The sequence below is a fragment of the Chelonia mydas genome, chromosome 10 (assembly GCF_015237465.2).
Source record: "Chelonia mydas isolate rCheMyd1 chromosome 10, rCheMyd1.pri.v2, whole genome shotgun sequence".
Lineage (NCBI taxonomy): Eukaryota > Metazoa > Chordata > Testudines > Cheloniidae > Chelonia > Chelonia mydas.
The window spans coordinates 25,165,354-25,189,147 of NC_051250.2; the positions used below are offsets into that span (position 1 = coordinate 25,165,354).

General features: G+C 43.9%; 1 protein-coding gene and 1 long non-coding RNA gene across 5 annotated transcripts in view; one reads left to right on the forward strand and one right to left on the reverse strand.

The window, feature by feature from the left end:
- USP7 (ubiquitin specific peptidase 7) overlaps positions 1-23,794 on the forward strand; it is a 193,585-nt gene that overhangs the window by 54,106 nt on the left and 115,685 nt on the right. The window contains exons 3-4 of one of the 2 annotated variants that reach the window (XM_043524404.1): positions 7,358-7,555; positions 14,517-14,621. In XM_043524404.1, the coding sequence (XP_043380339.1) occupies positions 14,549-14,621 (73 nt within the window). In that variant the 5' untranslated portion in view covers positions 7,358-7,555; positions 14,517-14,548. The remainder of the gene's footprint in view (positions 1-7,357; positions 7,556-14,516; positions 14,622-23,794) is intronic. The other variant, XM_043524405.1, reaches the window with a different exon arrangement.
- LOC114020730 overlaps positions 9,440-23,794 on the reverse strand; it is a 29,436-nt gene continuing 15,081 nt past the window's right edge. The window contains exons 2-4 of one of the 3 annotated variants that reach the window (XR_003565497.3): positions 14,848-14,966; positions 14,420-14,529; positions 9,440-12,986 (exon numbers count right to left, since the gene is read on the reverse strand). This is a non-coding gene — a long non-coding RNA (uncharacterized LOC114020730). Of the gene's footprint in view, positions 12,987-14,419; positions 14,596-14,847; positions 14,967-23,794 lie in introns of all 3 variants that reach the window. The other 2 variants (XR_006284494.1, XR_006284493.1) reach the window with 2 other exon arrangements.

Consider the following 23,794-nt stretch of genomic DNA (forward strand, 5'->3'; position numbering starts at 1 on the left):
GGCACATGATGGCATAGATCACATTGCTAGATGTGCAGGTGAACAAGCCCTTGATGATGTGGCTGATGTGATTAAGTCCTATGATGGTGTCACTTGAATAGATATGTGGACAGAGTTGGCACCAGGCTTTGTTGCAAGGATAGGTTCCTGGGTTAGTGTTTTTGTTGTGTAGTGTGTGGTTGCTGGTGAGTATTTGCTTCAGGTTGGGGGGCTGCCTGTAAGCGAGGACTGGCCTGTCTCCCAAGATCTGTGAGAGTGACGATCGTCCTTCAGGATAGGTTGTAGATCCTTGATGATGCGCTGGAGAGGTTTTAGTTGGGGGCTGAAGGTGACAGCTAGTGACATTCTGTTACTTTCTTTGTTCAGCCTGTCCTGTAGTACGTGACTTCTGGGTACTCTTCTGGCTGTGTCAGTCTGTTTCTTCACTTCATAGAATCATAGAATATCAGGGTTGGAAGGGACCTCAGGAGGTCATCTAGTCCAACCCCCTGCTCAAAGCAGGACCAATCCCCAATTTTTGCCCCAGATCCCAAATGGCCCCCTCAAGGATTGAACTCACAACCCTGGGTTTAGCAGGCCAGTGCTCAAACCACTGAGCTATCCCTCGCCTTCAGTAGTTGGGTATTGTAGTTTTAAGAAGTTTTAAGATAGAGATCAAGGTATGGGTACCTGCATGGCCCCACAGTATGCCAACATTTTTATGGCTGACTTAGAACAATGCTTCCTCAGCTCTCGTCCCCTAATGCCCCTACTCTACTTGTGCTACACTGATGACATCTTCATCATCTGGACCCATGGAAAAGAAGCCCTTGAGGAATTCCACCATGATTTCAACAATTTCCATCCCACCGTCAACCTCAGCCTGGACCAGTCCACACAAGAGATCCACTTCCTGGACACTACAGTGCTAACAAGCGATTATTATTATTCATTATCATACTACTTGCACATTTAAAGTGCCTTCCACCTGAGAATCTTAAAATACTTTAAAAATTAAGAATGGTCCTCAACTGGAGTTCTGGATCCAAACTTCCACAGCTTGTGGGTCTTTGGATCCAAATCCAACTTGTAGGCTTCAATCCAACCAGATCCATAAATCTAATTTCTTCTTCAGGCCCAGAAGCAGCTGTAAGGTCCCAGCCTCTCAGAGGCTGCCTCACTGGAGCCCCACCCACTATTATCTTTGTGAAGAGGTCACAAAGGTGTCCACTCTCCTCCTGGAGTCTTCAAGAGAATGCTGACTGACTAGTCCCCTCCCACTGCCTACTCAGCTCTAGCATCCCCTCTGACCTTCCTTCACCCCCTGGTGCCTTGTCCTCTATTGTGACCCTTGGCCCTCCCTCTTCTACTTTATGTCCCCTCTCCTTTTGTAGCATTATCTCCTCCTCTTTGGCTCGTTCTTCACTTCCCTCTTGTCTCCTCTTTCTCTCTTGCTTTGCTCCCCATCTCCCACATTCAGGGTCACAACACGGAGCATTCCATAGAACCTCACCCCAACTTTTCTCAGTAGCTGGGCCATCACTCTCCCATCCATCAGCTGTTGAGCAGAAGTGGCAGTCCCATCTCTTCTGCATCTAGGTAAAAGACAAACTATTCTGGGACTGGTCAACACAAGGAGTGGGGAAGGAAAGGTTCTGTCTGGACTCACTGCTGAACCGGGCCCTGGAACTGTCCTATTTACCCAGCCCTGTCCCCAAACTAGCTGCTGATGCCTCCTTGCCTGTAACAGTGGAAGAAAGGAAACTAGAAAGAACAAAACCAAAGGCAGACAGGGTAAGTTGTATCTTTTATTTCACAACGATAGAAGAGTTCCCGGCTGCCCACCCTTGATGGTGGTGCCTGATCATGGTTGGTGTGTATGTGTAAGTGTGTGTCTGTGTGTGCTATTCCCCACCTCTTCCCTGCTCCAGCTCATCACTTCAGATCTTCTGCTGCTTGTAAGTTAAGAAAGAAATTCAAAGTGAAGGGTCATGAGATGGAAAATTAATTCCTTTTCTAGGAATATTGAAACTGCAGGCTCCAGTACGTCATGGCTGTTACGCCTTGGAATCCTTAAACAATTCTTTGAGAATCTTCTCCCCCAAGTAGGTCATGAAAGCAATGATGAAAAAGGACCGGTGTGAGTGCTAGGAAGGCTGTAAAGCTGCTGGATGTCAGAGTGATGTAGTGTTCTTTGTTCTATTATTTTGATTATTGTTCACAGTTCTCCTACATTTTTACATTATAACAATAATAGACTTATGCTCTCTAGGTGCTTGTTCAGCTGCATCGCCTCATCACCTGGGGAGGGTTAATGACTAGGCAGGATGAGGTAGGGAGTGTGCATTTCACCCTCTCCATGGGTGGTCAGGAACAAAGCAGTCCTTTATGTTCACAGGTAGCTGAATCTATTGAGGGCAGTTGTTTTACATCTTCTTGTCCATAGGACCTTTACTAACAGAGCAACTTGAGTGAACAGAAAATAGTTCAGCAAAGGTCTGAAAGTGCATTCAAGTCAATGTGTGTCTTTCCATTAGTTTCAAAGGACTTTGGATCAGGCATCACAATCTCAGTCTCAACCCTGTGGCTGGAAGTTAAAGCCAGGCAAATTCAAATGAGAAAGAAGGCACACATTTTAAGAGTGAGGTGGATTAACCATTGGAACAAACTACCAAGGGAAGTAGTGGATTCTCCATCCCTTGATGTCTTCAGAACAAGCCTGAATGCCTTTCTGGAAGGTGTTCGTTAGCCAAACACAAGATATTGGGCTCAGTACAGGGGTAACTGGATGAAGTTCTATGGCTTGTGTTATACAGGAGATCAGACTAAATGATCTAATGCTCCCTTCTGGCCTTAAAACCTAAGAATCCTCCAGTTTAGCCCTCTGCCCATGATGGATTATTGCCTACTCTGCACATCCTTGTGCTTTGTGTGGTCAAGTTTTAGATGTCCAAGGTTACAGGCTTCCACCACTCCCCATGGGACGATAATACTGTTTCATAATCCATCTCACAGTCAGGAAACTTTTCCTCTTTTTAACTTCATTCCACTGGTCATGCCTAACTATACCCCATTTATTACCCCAAATGAATCCTCTATGTACTTGGGGTTTATAGCCTTCAAATATTTGTGGATTATGATGCCTCCCTTAATCAGTGCTTAGTCAACCTATTTAATCTTTTTTCATAGATCCATATCTCCCCAGCCTTTTTGCTGCTCTGCAAATTTTGTTTCAGAGCATTTTGGGAAAGTCTTCATACTCCAGCTTATGTAGGACTTGAGTGGTGCTTAGTTCTTTTGCAGACCCTCTGCATAGGAGTGGATGTCACCCTGTCTCACTATCTCCATTTTGCAAATGGCGAAACAGAGGCACAGAGAGGTGAAGTGACTTCTCCAGTGTCAAACAGCAGATCATTGGCAGAACCTGGATGTCTTGACTCCTCATCCCACCCCTTGCTACTGGACCCTGCTGCCATTTGTTCATGTTAAGAATTATTTCATGGTGAATCTAAAACAGACACAAAGAACTACACAGGATTTTCACTGTGGTATCTGAGGGTAAAATTCAGCACACAGTTATTGACTGTTTCCCACCCCTACACCCAAATAGTAAGATGTGGAATAGAAGTCAGTCAGGCTTTTCAGAGATTAAGCACTCCTAGTGTCCTAGTTTATAAGTAATTCATAAAGATACTAATTATTTTCACTCCTCTTTCCTTCTGGTCTACCATTCACTCTCCAAACACCTTCCAGAATGGATCTCATGAAGCTGCTATTGCCAAATGCTTTTGGCTCGCTCCCTTGTCACTGGTCTCCTGGTACTGAACCACGAGCAGCTGGGGAGAGGCAGCACCCTTCTCATCATGTCAGTGTTGGCCTAAAAGTCTTCCTATTGCTGGGTCTTTAAAAGGCATATCCGTTCTAGGGCCACCAGCAAAATCATGTCTGGGGGCTGATCCAAAGCCCAACTGACATATTTCCATTGACTACAAAAGGCTTTGGGTATAAGGTGTAAGTCTGCACTTGCTGCAATCTCCAGCAGAGACCTTCAGAGCAGTGCAGAGGGTTTAGCTACACATCATCCATTAAAGGTAAGTGTGGCTAACAGTCTGTACTGTTCTGAAACTCTCAGCCCTCAAAACTGCGGTTATGTCGCCTTCACAGCACTGGAGTAGGCCGTGGCAGCTTCCCAGGAATCCCAGGGCCTCACCAAATGTGTGTGTGCTTGTGGATAATTTGTAACTACACAATTATCCCTCATCTTTACTCATGTTTGTATCTTTCTTGGGAGACATGTGGGAATTAATTGCATTTTCTGTTAATCAGCAATAAAAACCTGCCTTTGTTCAGATTTGCCCTCACCTTGCAATTCAGCGGCAAGGGCATCTCAGGTTCACATTTTACGAGTCCATGGGGAGTACTTGGTTTCTGTAAGCCCACATTGTGCATCCCTATTATAAATATTTCCAGTGTCTGAAGCCAATGACATTTCATTGGAATAGGTCCCCTTTGGATAAGCAGTTCAATTGAGTGAATTCGCGTGACAAAATCTGTTATTTCAGTACCACTAATATTAGCCTTTTAAAATATACTAATTCCTCAAAATTCTCTTCTTCCATTAGCCCTATCAAGGTGGACATGAAAAATTAAGGGCCAGCTCCTTACACTGGTGTAAATCCTGCTTATACCAGCTGAGGATCTGGGCCCAAGTATATGACACTACCCAAAATGGGACATCTCCACTGTCCAGAGACTTTGCCTTTCCTAGTCATAAGGTATCTTATGTATTCCAACTCTGTGGTCTACTTAACTTGGGCCTCCATACATCCAACTACCAGCGAAGTGAGTGGCAAAATCCCACTGGTTTCTACTAGACATATGATTGGACCCTTGGATTGAAAGCTTCTTGGGAGAGGGAGGCAGGATTATGTCTTCCATTATGCTTTATATGGCTCTGAGGGTTGAAACTGAGCTTGCTGATACAAAAGCAAGTTAATGTAATAGGAGTGGAGGGTTTATCGAATGGCTTTGACTTGCACTGCAGGACTGGGCCAGCACATAGCAGCACTAGGTTCAGCGAGAGGGCAAAAAGGTGGTTTAGAGCAGCACTTCTCAAATGTAGCAGTCCTGGCTGCATGTGGCCACCAGGGGCTTTTCTTGTGGCCACAGCCTCTTGGGAGGTGATGGGAGTGGGGAGCAAGCAGTAGCCCCTCCTCAGGGGCTACCAGCAGGGGTTGGGCCCTGCCCCACTCTGGAGCCACAAACGCTGGTGGAAGAAGCAGCCAGGGTGAGTTCCTCACCTTCCTGGGGGCAGTGGGGCTTGTGCTTCTGACTTCAGCCCTCGGGTGGTGGGCAAGAGGCTCTGGCTGTGGGGCTTTAGTCTTCAGCTGCACAGCAGAAGGCTCTGTCCCCCTGTTGCGGGGCTTTGGGCTCCAGACCCAGGCTCACCATCCCTCCCATCACCCCTGAACCCTGCTTGCCTGCTCTGTCCCTGGGATTCAGCCACATGGCGGTGAGCTCCGTCCGTGGGCCCTGGCCACGGTACCTCGGGATCCCCCCCATTGCTCATGGCCCCTGCTGTGTCCTGTGGGCCCAGGCTTCTGCTGTGTGGTGGCCGGCTCTGGTCTCTGGCCCTGGCCCCAGGCTCACCAGCCTGCCCCCATCACCTCTGGCACCTCTCCCGGACCTCCCTACATCCCCGCCATTGCCCCTGGCCCCCTCTGCCTCCCTACCCACCGCCCCATCCAGGGTTTAATTTGTTGCCCAGTTTGCTGGGGCTGAGTAAGTCTGCTGTGAAAAGTGATATTTGTACGTTTGTTAATATCACTTTTCACTGCCTCCCAACTAGCTAGCAAGTCTTCTGCTGTGAAAAGTGATAGCTAGCAAGTTTTAAACTCACCCCCCAAAAAGCAAAAGAAACAACAAAATAAAAATGACAAGAACATGCACAGCACCTAATTTGTGTTTCTATTCTGTTTAGGTCCAGTAAAGAATAGAGACAACTGTACACTATTTTTATTACTGAGTGTGCAAAAAAGCCCTATATAAATAAATTATGATGATTTGGACATGTATATGTGCATATATATTTGTTTTTCTTAAAGTCAATTAAGTATTTTAGAAAAAATTGTCAGAGCAGCTGGCTGCAAGAGTTGGTGGTCACACCCTGTGCCCCCCAAAAAATTTTATTGTGAGAACCCCTGACTTAGAGCCACCTTTGCAACCCCACCCTCTTTTTTACCTCACATGCTCCTCAGCCACAGCCGAGCAGCTGGCTCTGCCAAAGCATTTCAAAACTGATCGGTGGCAATCCTTCTGTTGCTCCTATTCCGGACTTCTCTTGAGAAGTTACTGCTGATGGTGCTGTGACCTTTTTGGATGCTAATATCCATTCATGACCCAGATGAAATCACCAAATTCATTTCCACTTGTGATCTGTGGCAAAATTGACATCAGGAATCCTGAGTACAAAGTTGAACCCACTGTGCCATCCAAATTGTATTTGCTGATAAGAATATTTGTTTGTTATATTTACTGGCTGCTAGGAATCTTGGGAACTTGAATTTGGAACTGGACTATCCAAATTGTTCTTTAGACAAGGTAAAAAAAAGTTTTGTATGCCCTGTAATGAAACTTATAGTGAAAGGGGGACATTTGAAAGCACTGATTAATTTCCTTACTGCTTAAAGTTATCTGCTTGTAGCATTGCTGTCACTGTCAACATTCTCATTATAACCATATTTTGTAGAAGTTAAGTGTGTAATTCCATCAGGCTGGACCACTTGTTATACAAATTTGCAGCATGCATGAAATGTCTTTGCCCCATCACTGTCTGAATTTCATTTAAGCTGTTTTAAGCTTAGTTGCCAATGAATGCATTTTGCCTACCATCATCTAGAGTCAAGCATACTGATGTTTGTGCTGATTACATACAGTGAGATGGGGAAGAAATAGCCAAAGTGAAGCTATTCAGTTAAAGATGGATACAGGATATTGATGAGGTTAAGAGTCTTGTGGCATTTGCTATTTTCCTTTTTAGAAACAGTTGAACAGCAACCACCATAGAGGCCATAACTTAGCATTTAGTGTCCAATCCCAGTTCCATTAAAGTCAGTGGCAAAATTCCCATTGACTCTGGTAATGACAGGATTTGGTTCTATGGACCCAATCCTGAAACACTGAAGTCAATGGGAGTGTTGCCACTTTCTTCAGTTGGTGCAGGACTGAGGCAACAGAACTAGCTGGAGGATCTCAATGTCTGAGTCAAAGCTGAGCAAACTTAACAAACTTATAATTATTGTTATTAACTGAGATAATATTTTCATAAATGTTGCAAAGTTTGAAGTGCAAGTTACCATGGATACTGTTCTATTTACAGCACTCCTCTTTTCTTTGCTGTGCAACAACCAATAGGAAAGCAGGGCTTCATTCTGAAAATTCTACTACATCTATATGGAGTCACATTTTAGAACACTGTGGATCACTTTCCTGGACATCTTTTCCAAGTTGCATCAACAAGTTTCTAGGACTGCAGTTAAGGAATATTTCTTTACATTGCCATTTTGAGCAAGCCTAGGTATGTATGTATAGTGAACAGTTTTAATGTTTAATTATAGCTTTATAATATTTATTTTATACTAGTTAAGATAAATTGTGAATGAAAAACTTACTTGGAACATTCTCATGAGGATATAATGTACCCATTTGCCATATTTCCTGAAAATTAACTGAAATCTAGATAGCAAATTAACTACCTAGAAGTAAGTGTATTTAGGACAATTCTTTGCTGGCAACACTGCCTTCAAACACGCTTGAACTTACTAGACCAGATTAATCCCTAGAGTAGCTCCATTAAGCAGGAATAAATTTGCCCTCTGGTATCTTCAATTCTGACTTACACATATTTGTTTGGAAATCATTGTGCCTGCTCAAAAAATGGTCAAACCAATTCCCGTCTCAAGGTGCTAGATGAACATTGGTGTAGATGGGCAGTAAAGTGCCTGTGTAATCTGATAAAGAAATTTCTTACAATTTAAATATTTAATAAGTACCTTCCACTTGGATAACCCATGCCATAAAAAAATAAACATTTGCCCAATAGTGTTATGACACCATATAATGGAAGGCTTTACTGAATACAACCTATCATAATAAGTATGCACAAAGAAGTAAAATTACTGTTGCCTGGTACCTTAACTCTGAATTTTGGATTATTTTCTTTAGGGTGTCAGTCAGACCCTGAACATTACTTTGCTGAACAACAGTTACCTTATTTTATCATGCTATTTCACATTAAAGGCCAGTTTTACATCATTGTGTGTATTTAAAAATGACATTTGCAATCATGGCTTTACAAATTCGTTCGTGTTGCTCCCTGGGACTGAAATAACTTTAGACTTCTTGTCTTCCATCAAGTACTCTTTTTAAAATCTGCTTCTTTAGTAAAGCCTTCCCACACTGATCTCTGTGCCATCACTGCCCAATGACTATATTCTGTTTGAGTTATGTGTTGCATCTGTCTGAATTTGACTGACCGCAAGTTCTTCAGGACAGAGATTATTCCTGTCTTTTATTTATGCAGTTAAGAGAGTAATATGGTCTTTTGGCTAAAGCAAAGGACTGGAAACTAAAAGTTCTGTAACTAGCCTTGTTACTTTGGAAAAATGATCTTGGAAAAGTCACTTAATCTCTGCTTGCCTCAGTGTCCCAACTAGATTCTGGCCGCTTTTACCACTCTGGCCTATTTGTGGCAGAACTGAAGTTTCCTGTCTCGGGTAAGGGGCATGTACATACTACAGCTACAGACATATGAGAAATATATATAGACAGGGCATGTAAACGCTTGTCATTTTAGACACCAGATTCCTTAAGTTTCTCAGGTACCCTGGAATTCCAATCTGTTCTGGCATCTGACAGGTCTGGAGTATATTCTGCTCACGTTGACAGATGATATATTAGGCAGTACTCCCCCAAATTCTTGGCCACCCACACCAGCATCTTAGAGCATTGACCTACCAGTTTGTTTTAGTACCACATGTGATCAATTATTCTTGTCTAACCAAAGCAATCTCCATTGGTATTTGTGATCTCTCCTTTGCCAGGCTTTTCATCAAAAGCCAACTTAAGAGTTGCAGGCAGTTGAAATGGAATTTGTTGTCTTCTTGTGAGCATTTGCCCCCAGTGGCTATCTCCTCTCATCCTGTTAACCAGTAAAATAGATTTGCATTTGATATTATGATCATGTCCAAGAATAAGCCAAACACTGCTTCTTTGCTCCAGACTTCTATGTATTGGATCCAGCAAGAGATATGCTGATCTGGTCTCACCTCTGTAATCTGGTCCTTGTTTTAGGCCCTCAGACTCTGGAGGCTCCACTAGTAGATGGGTCCCTGGAAGACTGCCTGCACTTACACAGGCCTACATTCCTGAGGGGAGAGGAGGTTTTCCTTAGAGGACACCTTAGTCCTCTGTTTACAGGGGAAGTTTGAACATTTCCTTTTCTGGGAGACCATGAGTTCTTATTTCTTGTAAGGCTGTGTAATATTTTTACATTATCATAAGGATGCCAAACCCTTCTAGGATGTGGATTGCTTAAATCCTTCTCCTGCTGCACTGGCTCTATCTTCAGGGAGGTAATCAGTATGCCATCTAGGTCCAGTATCTCTCCGATGCCCCTAATCCTCAAAGCTATGTAAACTTAGGAGCTTTGTGAAGTAGAATGAAATCAATGATAAACTGAAAGGGACACTAGTCTTATAAGAACTCTGGGTACTTTAGCAGTTTTGGGAAATGATAGGTAGACATCCTTCAGAGCCAATCTTGTCAGCTCAACAAATCATTCTTTTTTAGCAGCCTTGCTGTATCCTGGAGAGCAGATTTATACCTACTATCATCCATATCTGTGGGGATGGTTCCGTGTGCTGAAGGGGCCTCAGTCCACATTTAGGAGCCCTCTATGACCAATTTTAGGGCACTCTTCAGTACTTGGGACACTGAAAAGGCCATAGATTTCTCTGCCACCAAAGTCACAAGCCTCATGTCAGCTTCTGTAGCTGAGGTTCCAGCTCTCCAGTATGTTTGAAGGTTCAGGCAATCTCCAAGAAAGGAAGGTCTTAAATTGCCACCCTTAAGCCTACACATAAATACATGTTGTCAGCTGATGTTCCTCAGTGCAGCAAAAGAACTGGAGGAGTTTCATAATGGGGTGTCAGAGGGTGTCATAGTCATGACAAAGACTGTATAAGATGATGCACACTTAGGTGTAATGGTGAATGTTCTTATACCTTAAGCTGCTGTTCCAGAAAATTAGAAAGTGAAGTGTAATATAGAACTTAATCTTGCATTCCTTGCTCACCTAAATTCCCATTGATTTCAATGGGAGTTTTGAGCAGGTGAGGGATGCAGAGTTGGGCCCAAAGAAATAGCAGTCCTGATTTAAAATCTCAATTAGCTATCATTAATAGCACTTATATCCTCTTTGCTGCCTCTAGAGGGTAGAACAATCATGAGTCTTTACGCAGTAGTATGGTGAATTTATGCAGAGCTATTTCAGTCCTCTAGAAGCCTTAAAGTTTCCTTTTTCAGCACTGCACTGAAATTGTCAGTCTGTGCAGCTGTCCAAGAGTCCTGGGCCTGGCAATACAGCGGTTTAGTAGTGCTTTGCCAGATTCATCCCACTCCAGACATATTTCTAGCAGTCTGACGGAAGTCTCGGGCTACTTTGGTAGTAATTGTGCAGGACAAAGCCCCCATTGTTACAGATGACTCTGCTTTCAATACCATGGGAATCCACTACACCAGGAACTCCTGACTGATAAAGGTTAGGACAGTTCTGATTCTTTTCTCATAATGCAGGTGTTGCGTGGCACATTTTGCAATTGATTTTGAGGACAATTGTTCCTTAGTCACTTTTGGCATCACTAAGCAGCCAGTATCTATTGCTATTTTCAGTCATCGTGTGTAACTTCAGTCACGTGCACTGCCATTTGAACTAGTATCATTTGATAATTATAGAGCCATAGATAAGCATGGCTCTTTACATAACAAATAAAGAGGGAGCGCCTCCCCCAAAACAAAAGAACAGGAGGAGTTGGCAGCATCAGGAGGGCTTATGTATGGAATGAGCAGGTGGGCAAACGCTGATCATGTGACTCTTTGGAAGAGTAGTGCTCTTTAGGTCACTTTATATTTAAGAATATACAGACTTTAGCTATAAAGAGCGCAGGTGTATTTTTAAAGTAACCCTGATAATGGCTTCTGAAAAGATTTCCTGTAAACTACTTAGATTTCAGTTACTGTAAACAGTTCTTCCACTACGCTATAGAAAAAACAGTCTGTTGTTGCTCCTCACTTGCTAATTCAGCATTACAGTTCATTTTTCGGCACCACTGCAGTTCACTGAGCTGAACTTCCTAGTACTGGATATACAGCATCTGCATTAAGAAGGATCCAGCATCTGCAAAGACTGAGACTATACAGTCCTTATTCACTTTACTGTGCTTCTCCCACAAGCATTTTAGAGACTGCACAGAAATTTATTAATGAAATGTTTAGCACTAGCATTAACTGGTCTGCTTTTATTGAAAGTTCTACTCAAACAGTGCGGGATTAATAGACTATACACACTCTTATATGATACAGCTAATGGCCCGATCATGGGTTTCAAGAGGCAGCTTAGATAAAGTGCTCTCTATAATACAATGATATCAACAGAACTTTTTTATAACTTAGAACTCTGCTTGGTGCAAAGTCTGAGTTTGATTTTTTTACAACAGGCAAAGCAAAGGCATGCCTACTCTGTCTTGCCCTTTGATTGCTTGACTGATCTGAGCTGTTGAAAGTATCACTGAGATGCCACAGCCACGTGCTGCAGAAGTTTATTTTTCTATTTTTTATTTATTCATGCAGAGTGTCTTTTAAAAACACCAACCTGCATAACAGAAAAATAATGCACACAAACCCAGGCAGGTAACTTTTCAGAAATCTAACATTCCTCACATGGGCCAAAATTCACATGAGTGTAGAAAGCACACAAGAGGCCTGCTGTGCCAGGATTGTACAGATGTTAGAGGGGGCAGAATTTGGTCCAACAGTTGGAATTTATGCAACGTTTCTGCTCACAATGCATGAGCCAGAATGTAATCCAGCTCACTTGTTCAGAGCTGTGTTGACTCTGTAGGAGTAAAAACTCATTTCTGTGGCTCACATAAGTAGCTATGACTCTTAAAACTTAACATATCTGTTCCCTGCATGTAAAAAAGGTGCCACTTTTACAGAAATGGTTTCATAGCAGAACTATGCTTTAAATACTTGGAGCCCCCAATACCTACCTAGATGTCATCCTTCCTTTCCCATGTTAATATTTTATTTTTAAGACTAGATTACAGCTGCCAAAAGTCCTATTTAAACATGATAGTCCCTTTAAGCAAAAATATTTTCATGTTGTTCTGCCAAAAAACTATCAACTTTATTGTATAATACTTAGCTGGAACATTACGCACCTTGGAGTCTACATGACTTGTACCCTACAGATACATACGGAGCTAAACAGGAGTGAGAGTAGAGTAGACTCAGGGAGCAGCATAGGGATATGGTGATGGCAACTTTAGAAAGGCATAAGGGCCACAGGAAGTTGCTTAAAAGGAGAGCGAACTTCAAGAAGTTTGTAAGAAGTGCCAGCTTTTGCTGCTCCAGTACAGGAATTAGACAACAAAACTTGCCACTCTGAAATGACAGGGTTATTAACGTTCTAGACCTGAACCCAAAATCGGGAATGGTTGACTGGCTTCAACTTTAGGGACTGCCAGCTCAGCTAATCAGGCTTTACAGTGGAGGCAGAAAGACCTATACCGTTAAGGCTGAGACAGCTTTTTGCTTTTCCCCTTCACAATGCTGACCATCTAAGGCTTCAGGGTGGAGTGGAGAGAGACCCCTGATGGATCCCTGGTGTGGGGTGGGAGGAGTGGAAGAAGCCTTTTGCCTAGCTTGTCCACAGCATGTCAATCCACCTAGAAATGAGGGAAAATGAACAGGAATATTGTTACAATCTAACAGATTAGGCATAAGGAACATGTTTATGAAATAGTTGGTGTTTCTGGTGTAGTATTTAGATACGGATACAGTGAAGGCTGGAAACAGATAAGGAAAGAGATTGTTTAGCCATTTTGTCTCCCATGTTCAACACATGCACACCTACATGGCCCATTTAGTGTGCAAACTCCCTTATGCACATGTGCAAGTCGCGTTATTTCTGTATATATGTAATAAATGTGTGTGTATTTGTGGAACCCCAGTTTATGTGAGGGATTTTCACACCTTAGTCAAGCATGCAAATTTAGGAGCAGAGACCGAATGTGGGGGCATGCCCCGGCCTCTCTAGATTCACTAGTTTTGAGGCCAGTCCCCTTTTTATCATGAAGGAGGGACACAAGTCCACACTCTCACTAGAGAATGATGGCAGGGAAATCCATAAGGAGAATGGTAGTTTCTGCTCCCTTATGTGGCTACTTCCCATATAAAGCAGTCTGATCTTAATTTATTTAAGCAACAATGACCAACACAGAGGGCATTTCCTGGCTGCTAATAACAGGCTGGGATACTCAGTCCTTGGCCCCTTAACACAGACAATCATTAATGGTCAGGAAATGCCTGACCCACAGGTCATTCTTGCTGTTATAAAACTGTGAAAATATTAAAAATGCAAAGAAACATCAAACCAGTTCTTTCTTTTATGCATTTACAAGTGGAACTGCCTGTTGCCATGGATAGAGGGTTCTGTTTACAGCACTGGTCTTTTCCTAGCCGTTCAGCCCCAGTACAGTAACCTGTAGAAAGCAGGCCTTCATTCTCAGCATTCCATTAGGTTTATAATGAGCAGTGCACAGATGGAGAACATTTTCATTGTCTAAGCGTACCTGCCCTGAAGTCACTAAAATATTTCAAACAAGGGTGACTCTTCATTAATTTTAGTGGAACTTCCCTGCCTAAAGTCCTTAATAAACAGGCCAGTTAGTCTATGATCCCTCCATGCAAATTATAATTAAAATACTAAGGGTGACCAAAGATTGCTGTGCAATAAAAACTGTATATTTCACTTGAGAACTTAGCACCATCTGGAAAGCCAGGTCTGTTTTATTGCTGTCATAAAGCCTAGATGGAAGCTTCCCGGATTCTGGATAGCCTAATACAAGTGTGTTTTATGGCACATTGTTTACTTTTCATTGTTCTCCTGTAGGCATGTCATGACACCTGAGATTTGCAAACGGTGTATTCCATTCTGCATAAACATAGCCAAATCTTCAGGTGGTGTAAATTGGCATAGCTACCTTGATTTTACTGGAGCAACACAAATTTATACCAGTTAGGGATTTAGCCCATAAATCTTATGATGTCCAAATTATGCTGTGTTTGCTGCTGGTAGTTATGTGTGTGAAGGACTGACCTGTGGTTCCAAAAGACGAGAGAATCTGTTGATGTGATGAATGACAGCGGTCTGCAGTACTCACTCATCCAGTGGTTGTTTTATTTTCTCTTTGCAGGACTAGTTTGTTCCTGGAAGACAAACTGATGCATGCTCATGTTTGGGAAGTTACTCCACACTGCACTGTCCGTAGACGACTGGGATAATAAGAGCATACTTTCAAGTAATTCTTTCTATTTTCTTTCATTTTACAACACCCTCCTGAAACATTTGTTGTTGTTTTGTGCACCTTCATTTGGCAAACACCTCCCTCCCCATCACCTCTGACACTTTATTTTGAAAGATGTTGAAAATAACACAGGCTGTCTTTGTGTAGTCATAACTGTTGTATTTCCATAATATGTACACAATAAGGCAAGGGACTTAAGTGGATAGAAAAAAAATCTTACCTTCTTCATATCCTAGGTATTTTTTGGATCCAGAGATTTTAGTGTGGTCCCAATCTTCTCTACAACGAGTTACAGTCACAGAACCTCTGTTCTCCTTTACCTCACTGCCAGCTCCCTTCCTGTAGGAGTTATGTCACTTTTTTAAAAGTATAAAACAAATCATCTTTGATGATCCCCTGGGTCTAAGATAGCAATAAACTGTGCAGCAAATTCAGTTGGAACTGATGTGTTCCTACCGTCAGGGAGTCTGATTTTGTAAACTCTGAGTTCCAACTTGTTTTCAACATATTCTATCAACTTCTCTATAACAATATTGCTCTTGATTCAACCTCTGGTTCAAGCTAAGCTTTCCCTGTTATTTTTATCCTTTGGTACTGCCTGCATCTATTTAACCTATTTTTCTGCTTCCTGGATTCAGCCATTAAGGCTATCCAGGCCTGCAAGGAAAGATGGAAATTTCCCTACACAACAAACCTTTGACATTTGAAGTCGCTCATTTCTTAGGAGCAATTCCAGGTGATCTACAAGACCAGGGGATCTACAGTAGTTCACCATTTTTCTGGTGCAAGGCTTAAGGTGTCCAAAGCAGCAGGAGCAATGGGACATAATGGCATCAAAGCGCTAATTGTGAGCTACAATGCAAATAAGTTCAATTTCTGAGGCTTGTGTCTACGGATCTTTCACACACTTGCCTCTCCTACAATAGGATCATGTAGCACCAAATATAAACCACAAATAATCAGTTCTTTTCCCTGTTTAATCTATGAAATGCTACTATACAGGAGCATCTAGTAAATTACAGATTTTTTAAATGTCACCAAATACTTTTCTGAATAAAACAGCATGGATTACAACTGCTAATTCAAAATGAGAAGAGAGAGCTATATGGCGTCCTTGGTCTGCAGACTTCCTAGCTGATATTATTCTGATTTACTCTGTTTAACTGAGATTAGTTTATTTTATATCATTTTTATAGTAATTTCTCTGTATACAAGCTCCCATTACTACAATATCTGTGTAACTGGCTGGTGCATGATCTAATTTTGTGGCAAAATCTCCCTATAAATAAAGTAGGAAGGGTCACATGCCATGAGGCTATGGAAACAAATAAAAAATAAGATTTCCTTCATATAGTTTTTTAAAATGACTAATCCCATCATAAGAAAAGGAGTACTTGTGGCACCTTAGAGATTAACCAATTTATTTGAGCATAAGCTTTCGTGAGCTTCAGCTCACTTCATCGGATGCATACTGTGGAAAATACAGAAGATGTTTGTTTTTATACACGCAAATCATGAAAAAATGGGTGTTTATCACTACAAAAGGTTTTCTCTCCCCCCACCCCACTCTCCTGCTGGTAATAGCTTATGTAAAGTGATCAGCAGGAGAGTGGGGTGGGGGGAGAGAAAACCTTTTGTAGTGATAAACACCCATTTTTTCATGATTTGTGTGTATAAAAACAAACATCTAAGTACTCCTTTTCTTTTTGCGAATACAGACTAACACGGCTGTTACTCTGAAATCTAATCCCACTATGTATGTGGAAGAAAATGGTTTCAAGAGTACTGCAGTTCACCTTGATTCTCAGCCATGCTACTGCTGAGGCTGGCTCTCTCTTATTCCATGCTGCCGGACTAGTAAAAATCACTATTTGTATCATAAGTGCCAATTCTATGGGTTTTTTAAGCACTTGTGGAAACACTTGCAGGCGTTTAAAAAATAGACCATTTTCCATTCCATTAGTTGTTCTACTCTGGCATTCCCTCTTTGGAAATGACCACTGCTAGCACGGATGCATATGAAAATATGGATATAATGGGCAAATGTGCTGTCCTTAAGCCTTGTGGAAGAGTGAGTCTGTAAAAATAGTGTACCAGTTTTAAGACACCTTTTTGAGCTATGTTTCAAAAACGGCTTTCATTTTTAAGAATTAAATTTACCAAGTATAGAGACCATAATGCAGACTAATCTTTTTTTAAACTTACACAAGAAAAGTGAAAGGTTGAAATATTGCACTTTGCAATGTAGTGACTCCTAGGACTGAGTGACATTGGGGACATCTAGATGTCAGTCCTAGGGAGTCACTGCATTGCAAAGTGGAGGGTTGTGAGTGATTTTCTTTTTCTTTTTTTTTAAATAATTGAAGGTAAGACAACTCTAACAATTTCAGTTATAACATTAAGAAAAGGAGTACTTGTGGCACCTTAGAGACTAACAAATTTATATGAGCATAAGCTTTCGTGAGCTACAGCTCACTTCATCAGATGCATTCAGTGGAAAATACAGTGAGGAGATTTATATACATAGAGAACATGAAACAATGGGTGTTACCATACACACTAAGCCCTGGTCTACACTAGGAGTTGAGGTCGAATTTAGCAGCGTTAAATTGATTTAACCCTGCACCCGTCCACACGACAAAGCCCTTTTTTTCGACTTAAAGGGCTCTTAAAATCGATTTCCTTACTCCACCCCCGACAAGGGGATTATCGCTGAAATCAGCCTTGCCAGGTCGAATTTGGGGTACTGTGGACACATTTAGACGGTTTTGGCCTCCGTGAGCTATCCCAGAGTGCTCCATTGTGACCGCTCTGGACAGCACTCTCAACTCAGATGCACTGGCCAGGTAGATAGGAAAAGGCCCGCGAACTTTTGAATTTCAGTTTCCTGTTTGGCCAGCATGGCAAGCTGCAGGTGACCATGCAGAGTTCATCAGCAGAGGTGACCATGATGGAGTCCCAGAATCACAAAAGAGCTCCAGCATGGACCGAACGGGAGGTACGGGATCTGATCGCTGTATGGGGAGAGGAATCTGTGCTATCAGAACTACGTTCCAGTTTTCGAAATGCCAAAACATTTGTCAAAATCTCCCAGGGCATGAAGGACAGAGGCCATAACAGGGACCTGAAGCAGTGCCGCATGAAACTTAAGGAGCTGAGGAAAGCCTACCAGAAAACCAGAAAGGCGAACGGCCGCTCCAGGTCAGAGCCCAACACATGCCGCTTCTATGATGAGCTGCATGCCATTTTAGGGGGTTCAGCCACCACTACCCCAGCCGTGTCCTTCGATGGAGATGGAGGCAACACGGAAGCAGGTTTTGGAGACGAGGAAGATGATAATGATGAGGTTGTAGATAGCTCACAGCAAGCAAGCTGAGAAACCTGTTTTCCCGACACCCAGGAACTGTTTCTCACCCTGGACCTGGAGCCAGTACCCCCCGAACCCACCCAAGGCTGCCTCCCGGACCCGCCAGCAGGCGGAGAAGGGACCTCTGGTGAGTGTACCTTTTAAAATACTATACATGGTTTAAAAGCAAGATTGTTTAATGATTAATTTGCCCTGGCATTCGCAGCTCTCCTGGATGTACTCCCAAAGCCTTTGCAAAAGGTTTCTGGGGAGGGCAGCCTTATTCCATTCACCATGGTAGGACACTTTACCACTCCAGGCCAGTAGCACGTACTGGGGAATCATTGTAGAACAAAGCATTGCAGTGTATGTTTGTTGGCGTTGAAACAACATCCGTTCTTTATCTCTCTGTGTTATCCTCAGGAGAGTGATCTCATTCATGATCACCTAGTTGAAATAGGGTGCTTTTCTTAAGGGGACATTCAGAGGTGCCTGTTCCTGCTGGGCTGTTTGCCTGTGGCTGAACAGAAATGTTCCCCGCTGTTAGCCTCGGGAAGGGTGGAGGGGCTAGCCACGCGCTGGGGCGGGGGGCAAAATGCGACCTTGGAACAAAAGCACATGTGCTATGTATGTAATTTTAACAGCAAGGTTTACCGTGGAAGAGTGTACCCACTGTTCTATAAAATGTGTCTTTTTAAATACCACTGTCCCTTTTTTTTCCCTCCACCAGCTGCATGTGTTTCAAGGATCACACGAGCTTCTCCTTCTCAGAGGCTAGCAAAGATTAGAAGGCGAAAAAAACGCACTCGCGATTAAATGTTCACTGAGCTCATGCTGTCCTCCCACACTGACAGAGCACAGAGGAATGCATGGAGGCAGACAATGTCAGAGTGCAAGAAAGCACAAAATGACTGGGAGGAGAGGTGGCGGGCTGAAGAGAGTAAGTGGCGGGCTGAAGAGAGGGCTGAAGCTGAAAGGTGGCGGCAGCGTGATGAGAGGAGGCAGGATTCAATGCTGAGGCTGCTGGAGGATCAAACTAATATGCTCCAGCGCATGGTTGAGCTGCAGGAAAGGCAGCAGGAGCACAGACCGCCGCTACAGCCCCTGTGTAACCAACCGCCCTCCTCCCCAAGTTCCATAGCCTCCTCACCCAGACGCCCAAGAACGCGGTGGGAGGGCCTCCGGCCACCCAGCCACTCCACCCGAGAGGATTGTCCAAGCAACAAAAGGCTGGCATTCAATAAGTTTTAAACTTTTAAAGTGCTGTGTGGCCTTGTCCTTCCCTCCTCCACCACCCCTCCCGGGCTACCTTGGCAGTTATCCCCCTATTTGTGTGATGAATTAATAAAGAATGCATGAATGTGAAGCAACAATGATTTTATTGCCTCTGCAAGTGGTGATCGAAGGGAGGAGGGGAGGGTGCTTAGCTTACAGGGAAGTAGAGTGAACCAAAAGGGGCGGGGGGTTTCATCAAGGAGAAACAAACAGAACTTTCACACCGTAACCTGGCCAGTCATGAAACTGGTTCTCAAAGCTTCTCTGATGTGCACCACGCCCTCCTGTGCTCTTCTAACTGCACTGGTGTCTGGCTGTGCATAACCAGCAGCCAGGCGATTTGCCTCAACCTCCCACCTCGCCATAAGCGTCTCCCCTTTACTCTCACAGATATTGTGGAGCACACAGCAAGCAGTAATAACAGTGGGAATATCAGTTTCGCTGAGGTCTAACCAAGTCAGTAAACTGCACCAGCGTGCTTTTAAACATCCAAATGCGCATTCTACCACCATTCTGCACTTGCTCAGCCTGTAGTTGAACAGCTCCTGACTACTGTCCAGGCTGCCTGTGTACGGCTTCATGAGCCATGGCATTAAGGGGTAGGCTGGGTCCCCAAGGATAACTATAGGCATTTCAACATCCCCAACGGTTATTTTCTGGTCTGGGAATAAAGTCCCTTCCTGCAGCTTTTGAAACAGACCAGAGTTCCTGAAGATGCGAGCATCATGAACCTTTCCCGGCCATCCCACGTTGATGTTGGTGAAATGTCCCTTGTGATCCACCAGTGCTTGCAGCACTATTGAAAAGTACCCTTTGCGGTTTATGTACTCGCCGGCTTGGTGCTCCGGTGCCAAGATAGGGATATGGGTTCCGTCTATGGCCCCACCACAGATAGGGAATCCCATTGCAGCAAAGCCATCCACTATGACCTGCACATTTCCCAGGGTCACTACCCTTGATATCAGCAGATCTTTGAGTGCGTTGGCTACTTGCATCACAGCAGCCCCTACAGTAGATTTGCCCACTCCAAATTGATTCCCGACTGACCGGTAGCTGTCTGGCGTTGCAAGCTTCCACAGGGCTATTGCCACTCGCTTCTCAACTGTGAGGGCTGCTCTCATCTTGGTATTCATGCGCCTCAGGGCAGGGGAAAGCAAGTCACAAAGTTCCATGAAAGTGCCCTTACACATGCGAAAGTTTTGCAGACACTGGGAATTGTCCCAGACCTGCAACACTATGTGGTCCCACCAGTCTGTGCTTGTTTCCCGGGCCCAGAATCGGCGTTCCACCGCATGAACCTGCCCCATTAGCACCATGATGCCCACATTACCAGGGCCCGAGCTTTGAGAGAAGTCTGTGTCCATGTCCTCATCACTCTCGTCACCGCGCTGACGTCCCCTACTCGCTCGGTTTCGCTTTGGCAGGTTCTGGTGCTGCATATACTGCTGGATAATGCGTGTGGTGTTTAATGTGCTCCTAATTGCCAAAGTGATCTGAGCGGGCTCCATGCTTGCTGTGGTACGGCGTCTGCACAGAAAAAAGGCGCAGAACGATTGTCTGCCGTTGCCCTGACGGAGGGGGGGGCGACTGACGACATGGCTTACAGTGTTGGCTTACAAGGAATTAAAATCAAAAAAGGGGGTGGCTTTGCTAGAAACTGAATAGCCTCCTCAAGGATAGAACTCAAAACCTCAAGGATACAACTCAAAACTGGGTTTAGCAGGCTGTTGATTTCATGGAGGGAGGGAGGAGAAAATGAATACAAAACAAACCTGGTCTATTTCTTGTTTTGAGCCACTTCATCTATCTTTATACATCTTGCTGGCAGCAGACTGTGCAGTACGACCGCTAGCCATCGTCATCTCCTGGGTGCTCGGCAGAAGACGGTGCAGTATGACTACTGGCCATCGTCTTCTGCTGGCTGCTGATTAAAAGACAGTGCACTGCCGGTAGGACTCAATCGCCATGAGACGAAACTTAAAAGGGAAATGACCTGGCTGAGTCACTCCCATGTTTGCCCAGGTGCCCCTGACCTCATCGAGGTCGGTTAAAAGAGCACCCAGGATTATGTCGACAACGGCTACCAGTCATACTGCACTGTCTGCTGCCAAAAGGCAATAAACTGCTGCTGTGTAGCAATGCAGTACCGCGTCTGCCAGCACCCAGGAAACATACGGTGACGGTTAGCTGAGCGGGCTCCATGCTTGCCGTGGTATGGCGTCTACACAGGTAACTCAAGAAAAAAGGCACAAAACGATTGCCCTTGCTTTCACGGAACGAGGGAGGGAAGGGGGGCCTGACGATATGTACCCAGAACCACCCGTGACAATGTTTTAGCCCCATCAGGCACTGGGATTTCTACCCAGAGTTCAAATGGGCAGCGGAGACTGCGGGAACTGTGGGATAGCTACCCACAGTGCAACGCTCCGGAAATAGACGGTTGCCTCGGTACTGTGGACACACTCCGCTGACTACATGCACTTAGAGCATTTGTGTGGGGACATACACAATCGACTGTATAAAAACGCTTTCTACAAAACCGAATTTTGTAGTGTAGACATACCCTGTAATGAAAGTGATCAGGTAAGGTGAGCTATTACCAGCAGGAGAGCGGGGGGGTGGGGGAGGGAAAACCTTTTGCAGTGATAATCAAGGTGGACCATTTCCAGCAGTTGACAAGAACGTGTGAGGAACAGCGGGGGTGGGGAACAAACAAGGGGAAATAGGTTTACTTTGTGTAATGACCCATCCACTCCCAGTCTCTATTCAAGCCTAAGTTAATGGTATCCAGTTTGCAAATTAATTCCAAGTCAGCAGTCTCTCGTTGGAGTCTGTTTTTGAAGTTTTTTTGTTGAAGAGTTGCAACTTTTAGGTCTGTAATCGAGTGACCAAAGAGATTGAAGTGTTCTCCGACTGATTTTAAATGTTATAATTCTTGACTTCTGATTTGTGTCCATTTATTCTTTTACGTAGAGACTGTCCAGTTTGACCAATGTACATGGCAGAGGGGCATTGCTGGCACATGATCGCATAGATCACATTGGTAGATGTGCAGGTGACCGAGCCTCTGATAGTGTGGCTGATGTGATTAGGCCCTATGATGGTGTCCCCTGAATAAATATGTGGACACAGTTGGCAACGGGCTTTGTTGCAAGGATAGGTTCCTGGGTTAGTGGTTCTGTTGTGTGGTGTGTGGTTGCTGGTGAGTATTTGCTTCAGGTTGGGGGGCTGTCTGTAAGCAAGGACTGGCCTGTCTCCCAAGATCTGTGAGAGTAATGGGTCGTCTTTCAGAATAGGTTGTAGATCCTTGATGATGTGCTGGAGAGGTTTTAGTTGGGGGCTGAAGGTGATGGCTAGTGGTGTTCTGTTATTTTCTTTCTTGGGCCTGTCCTGTAGTAGGTAACCTCTGGGTACTCTTCTGGTTCTGTCAATCTGTTTCTTCACTTCAGCAGGTAGGTACTGTAGTTGTAAGAATGCTTGATAGAGATCTTGTAGTGTTTGTCTCTGTCTGAGGGGTTGGAGCAAATGCGGTTGTATCGTAGAGCTTGGTTGTAGACAATGGATCGTGTGGTGTGGTCTGGATGAAAGCTGGAGGCATGTAGGTAGGAATAGCGGTCAGTAGGTTTCCGGTATAGAGTGGTGTTTATGTGACCATCGCTTATTAGCACCATAGTGTCTAGGAAGAGGATCTCTTGTGTGGACTGGTCTAGCTGAGGTTGATGGTGGGGTTTTACAGACGTGATTCTTTTACTTTTTCTTCAATTAAAATTCTTCTTTTAAGAACCTGATTGCTTTTTTATTGTTCTTAAGATCCAAGGGTTTGGGTCTGTGTTCATCTATGCAAACTGGTGAGGATTTTTATCAAGCCTTCCCCAGGAAACGGGGTGTAGGGTTTCATTGTTTCCCGCCCCTCCTCCCTCGCTCTCCTGCTGGTAATAGCTCACCTTAAGTGATCACTCTCGTTACAGTGTGTATGGTAACACCCATTGTTCCATGTTCTTTATGTATATAAATCTCCCCACTGTATTTTCCACTGAATGCATCCGATGAAGTGAGCTGTAGCTCTTGAAAGCTTATGCTCAAATAAATTTGTTAGTCTCTAAGGTGCCACAAGTACTCCTTTTCTTTTTGCGAATACAGACTAACATGGCTGCTACTCTGAAACCAGTTATAACATTGGTACCCTGAAGGATTCATTGCAAAGACTAAAGGAAAAAAACCCTTCAAATAAAATTGGGCCAACTTAAGTAAGGGTCATCCCAAAATAATCTCTAGTGAGGGGATTAGTGAGTTTGGTCTCCCATACCTTAGAAACAGTTCTACAACATAGACTGAAACAGGATCTCCTGGCTACAGGCCAAATCTAAACCATAATTCTTTGTAAATGCCTGGTGTAAGGCCCAGGTGGCTGCCTCGCAAATGGTTTTTTGAGGCTGCTTTGCCTCAGATCGAGTGCAGTTTGGCGTGGCTTTCTAGCTTCAGGCCAGCTAGGTAACAGCAATATGAAATGCAATAAGGTACATGTTAAGAAAGTTGTCCAGTGAAT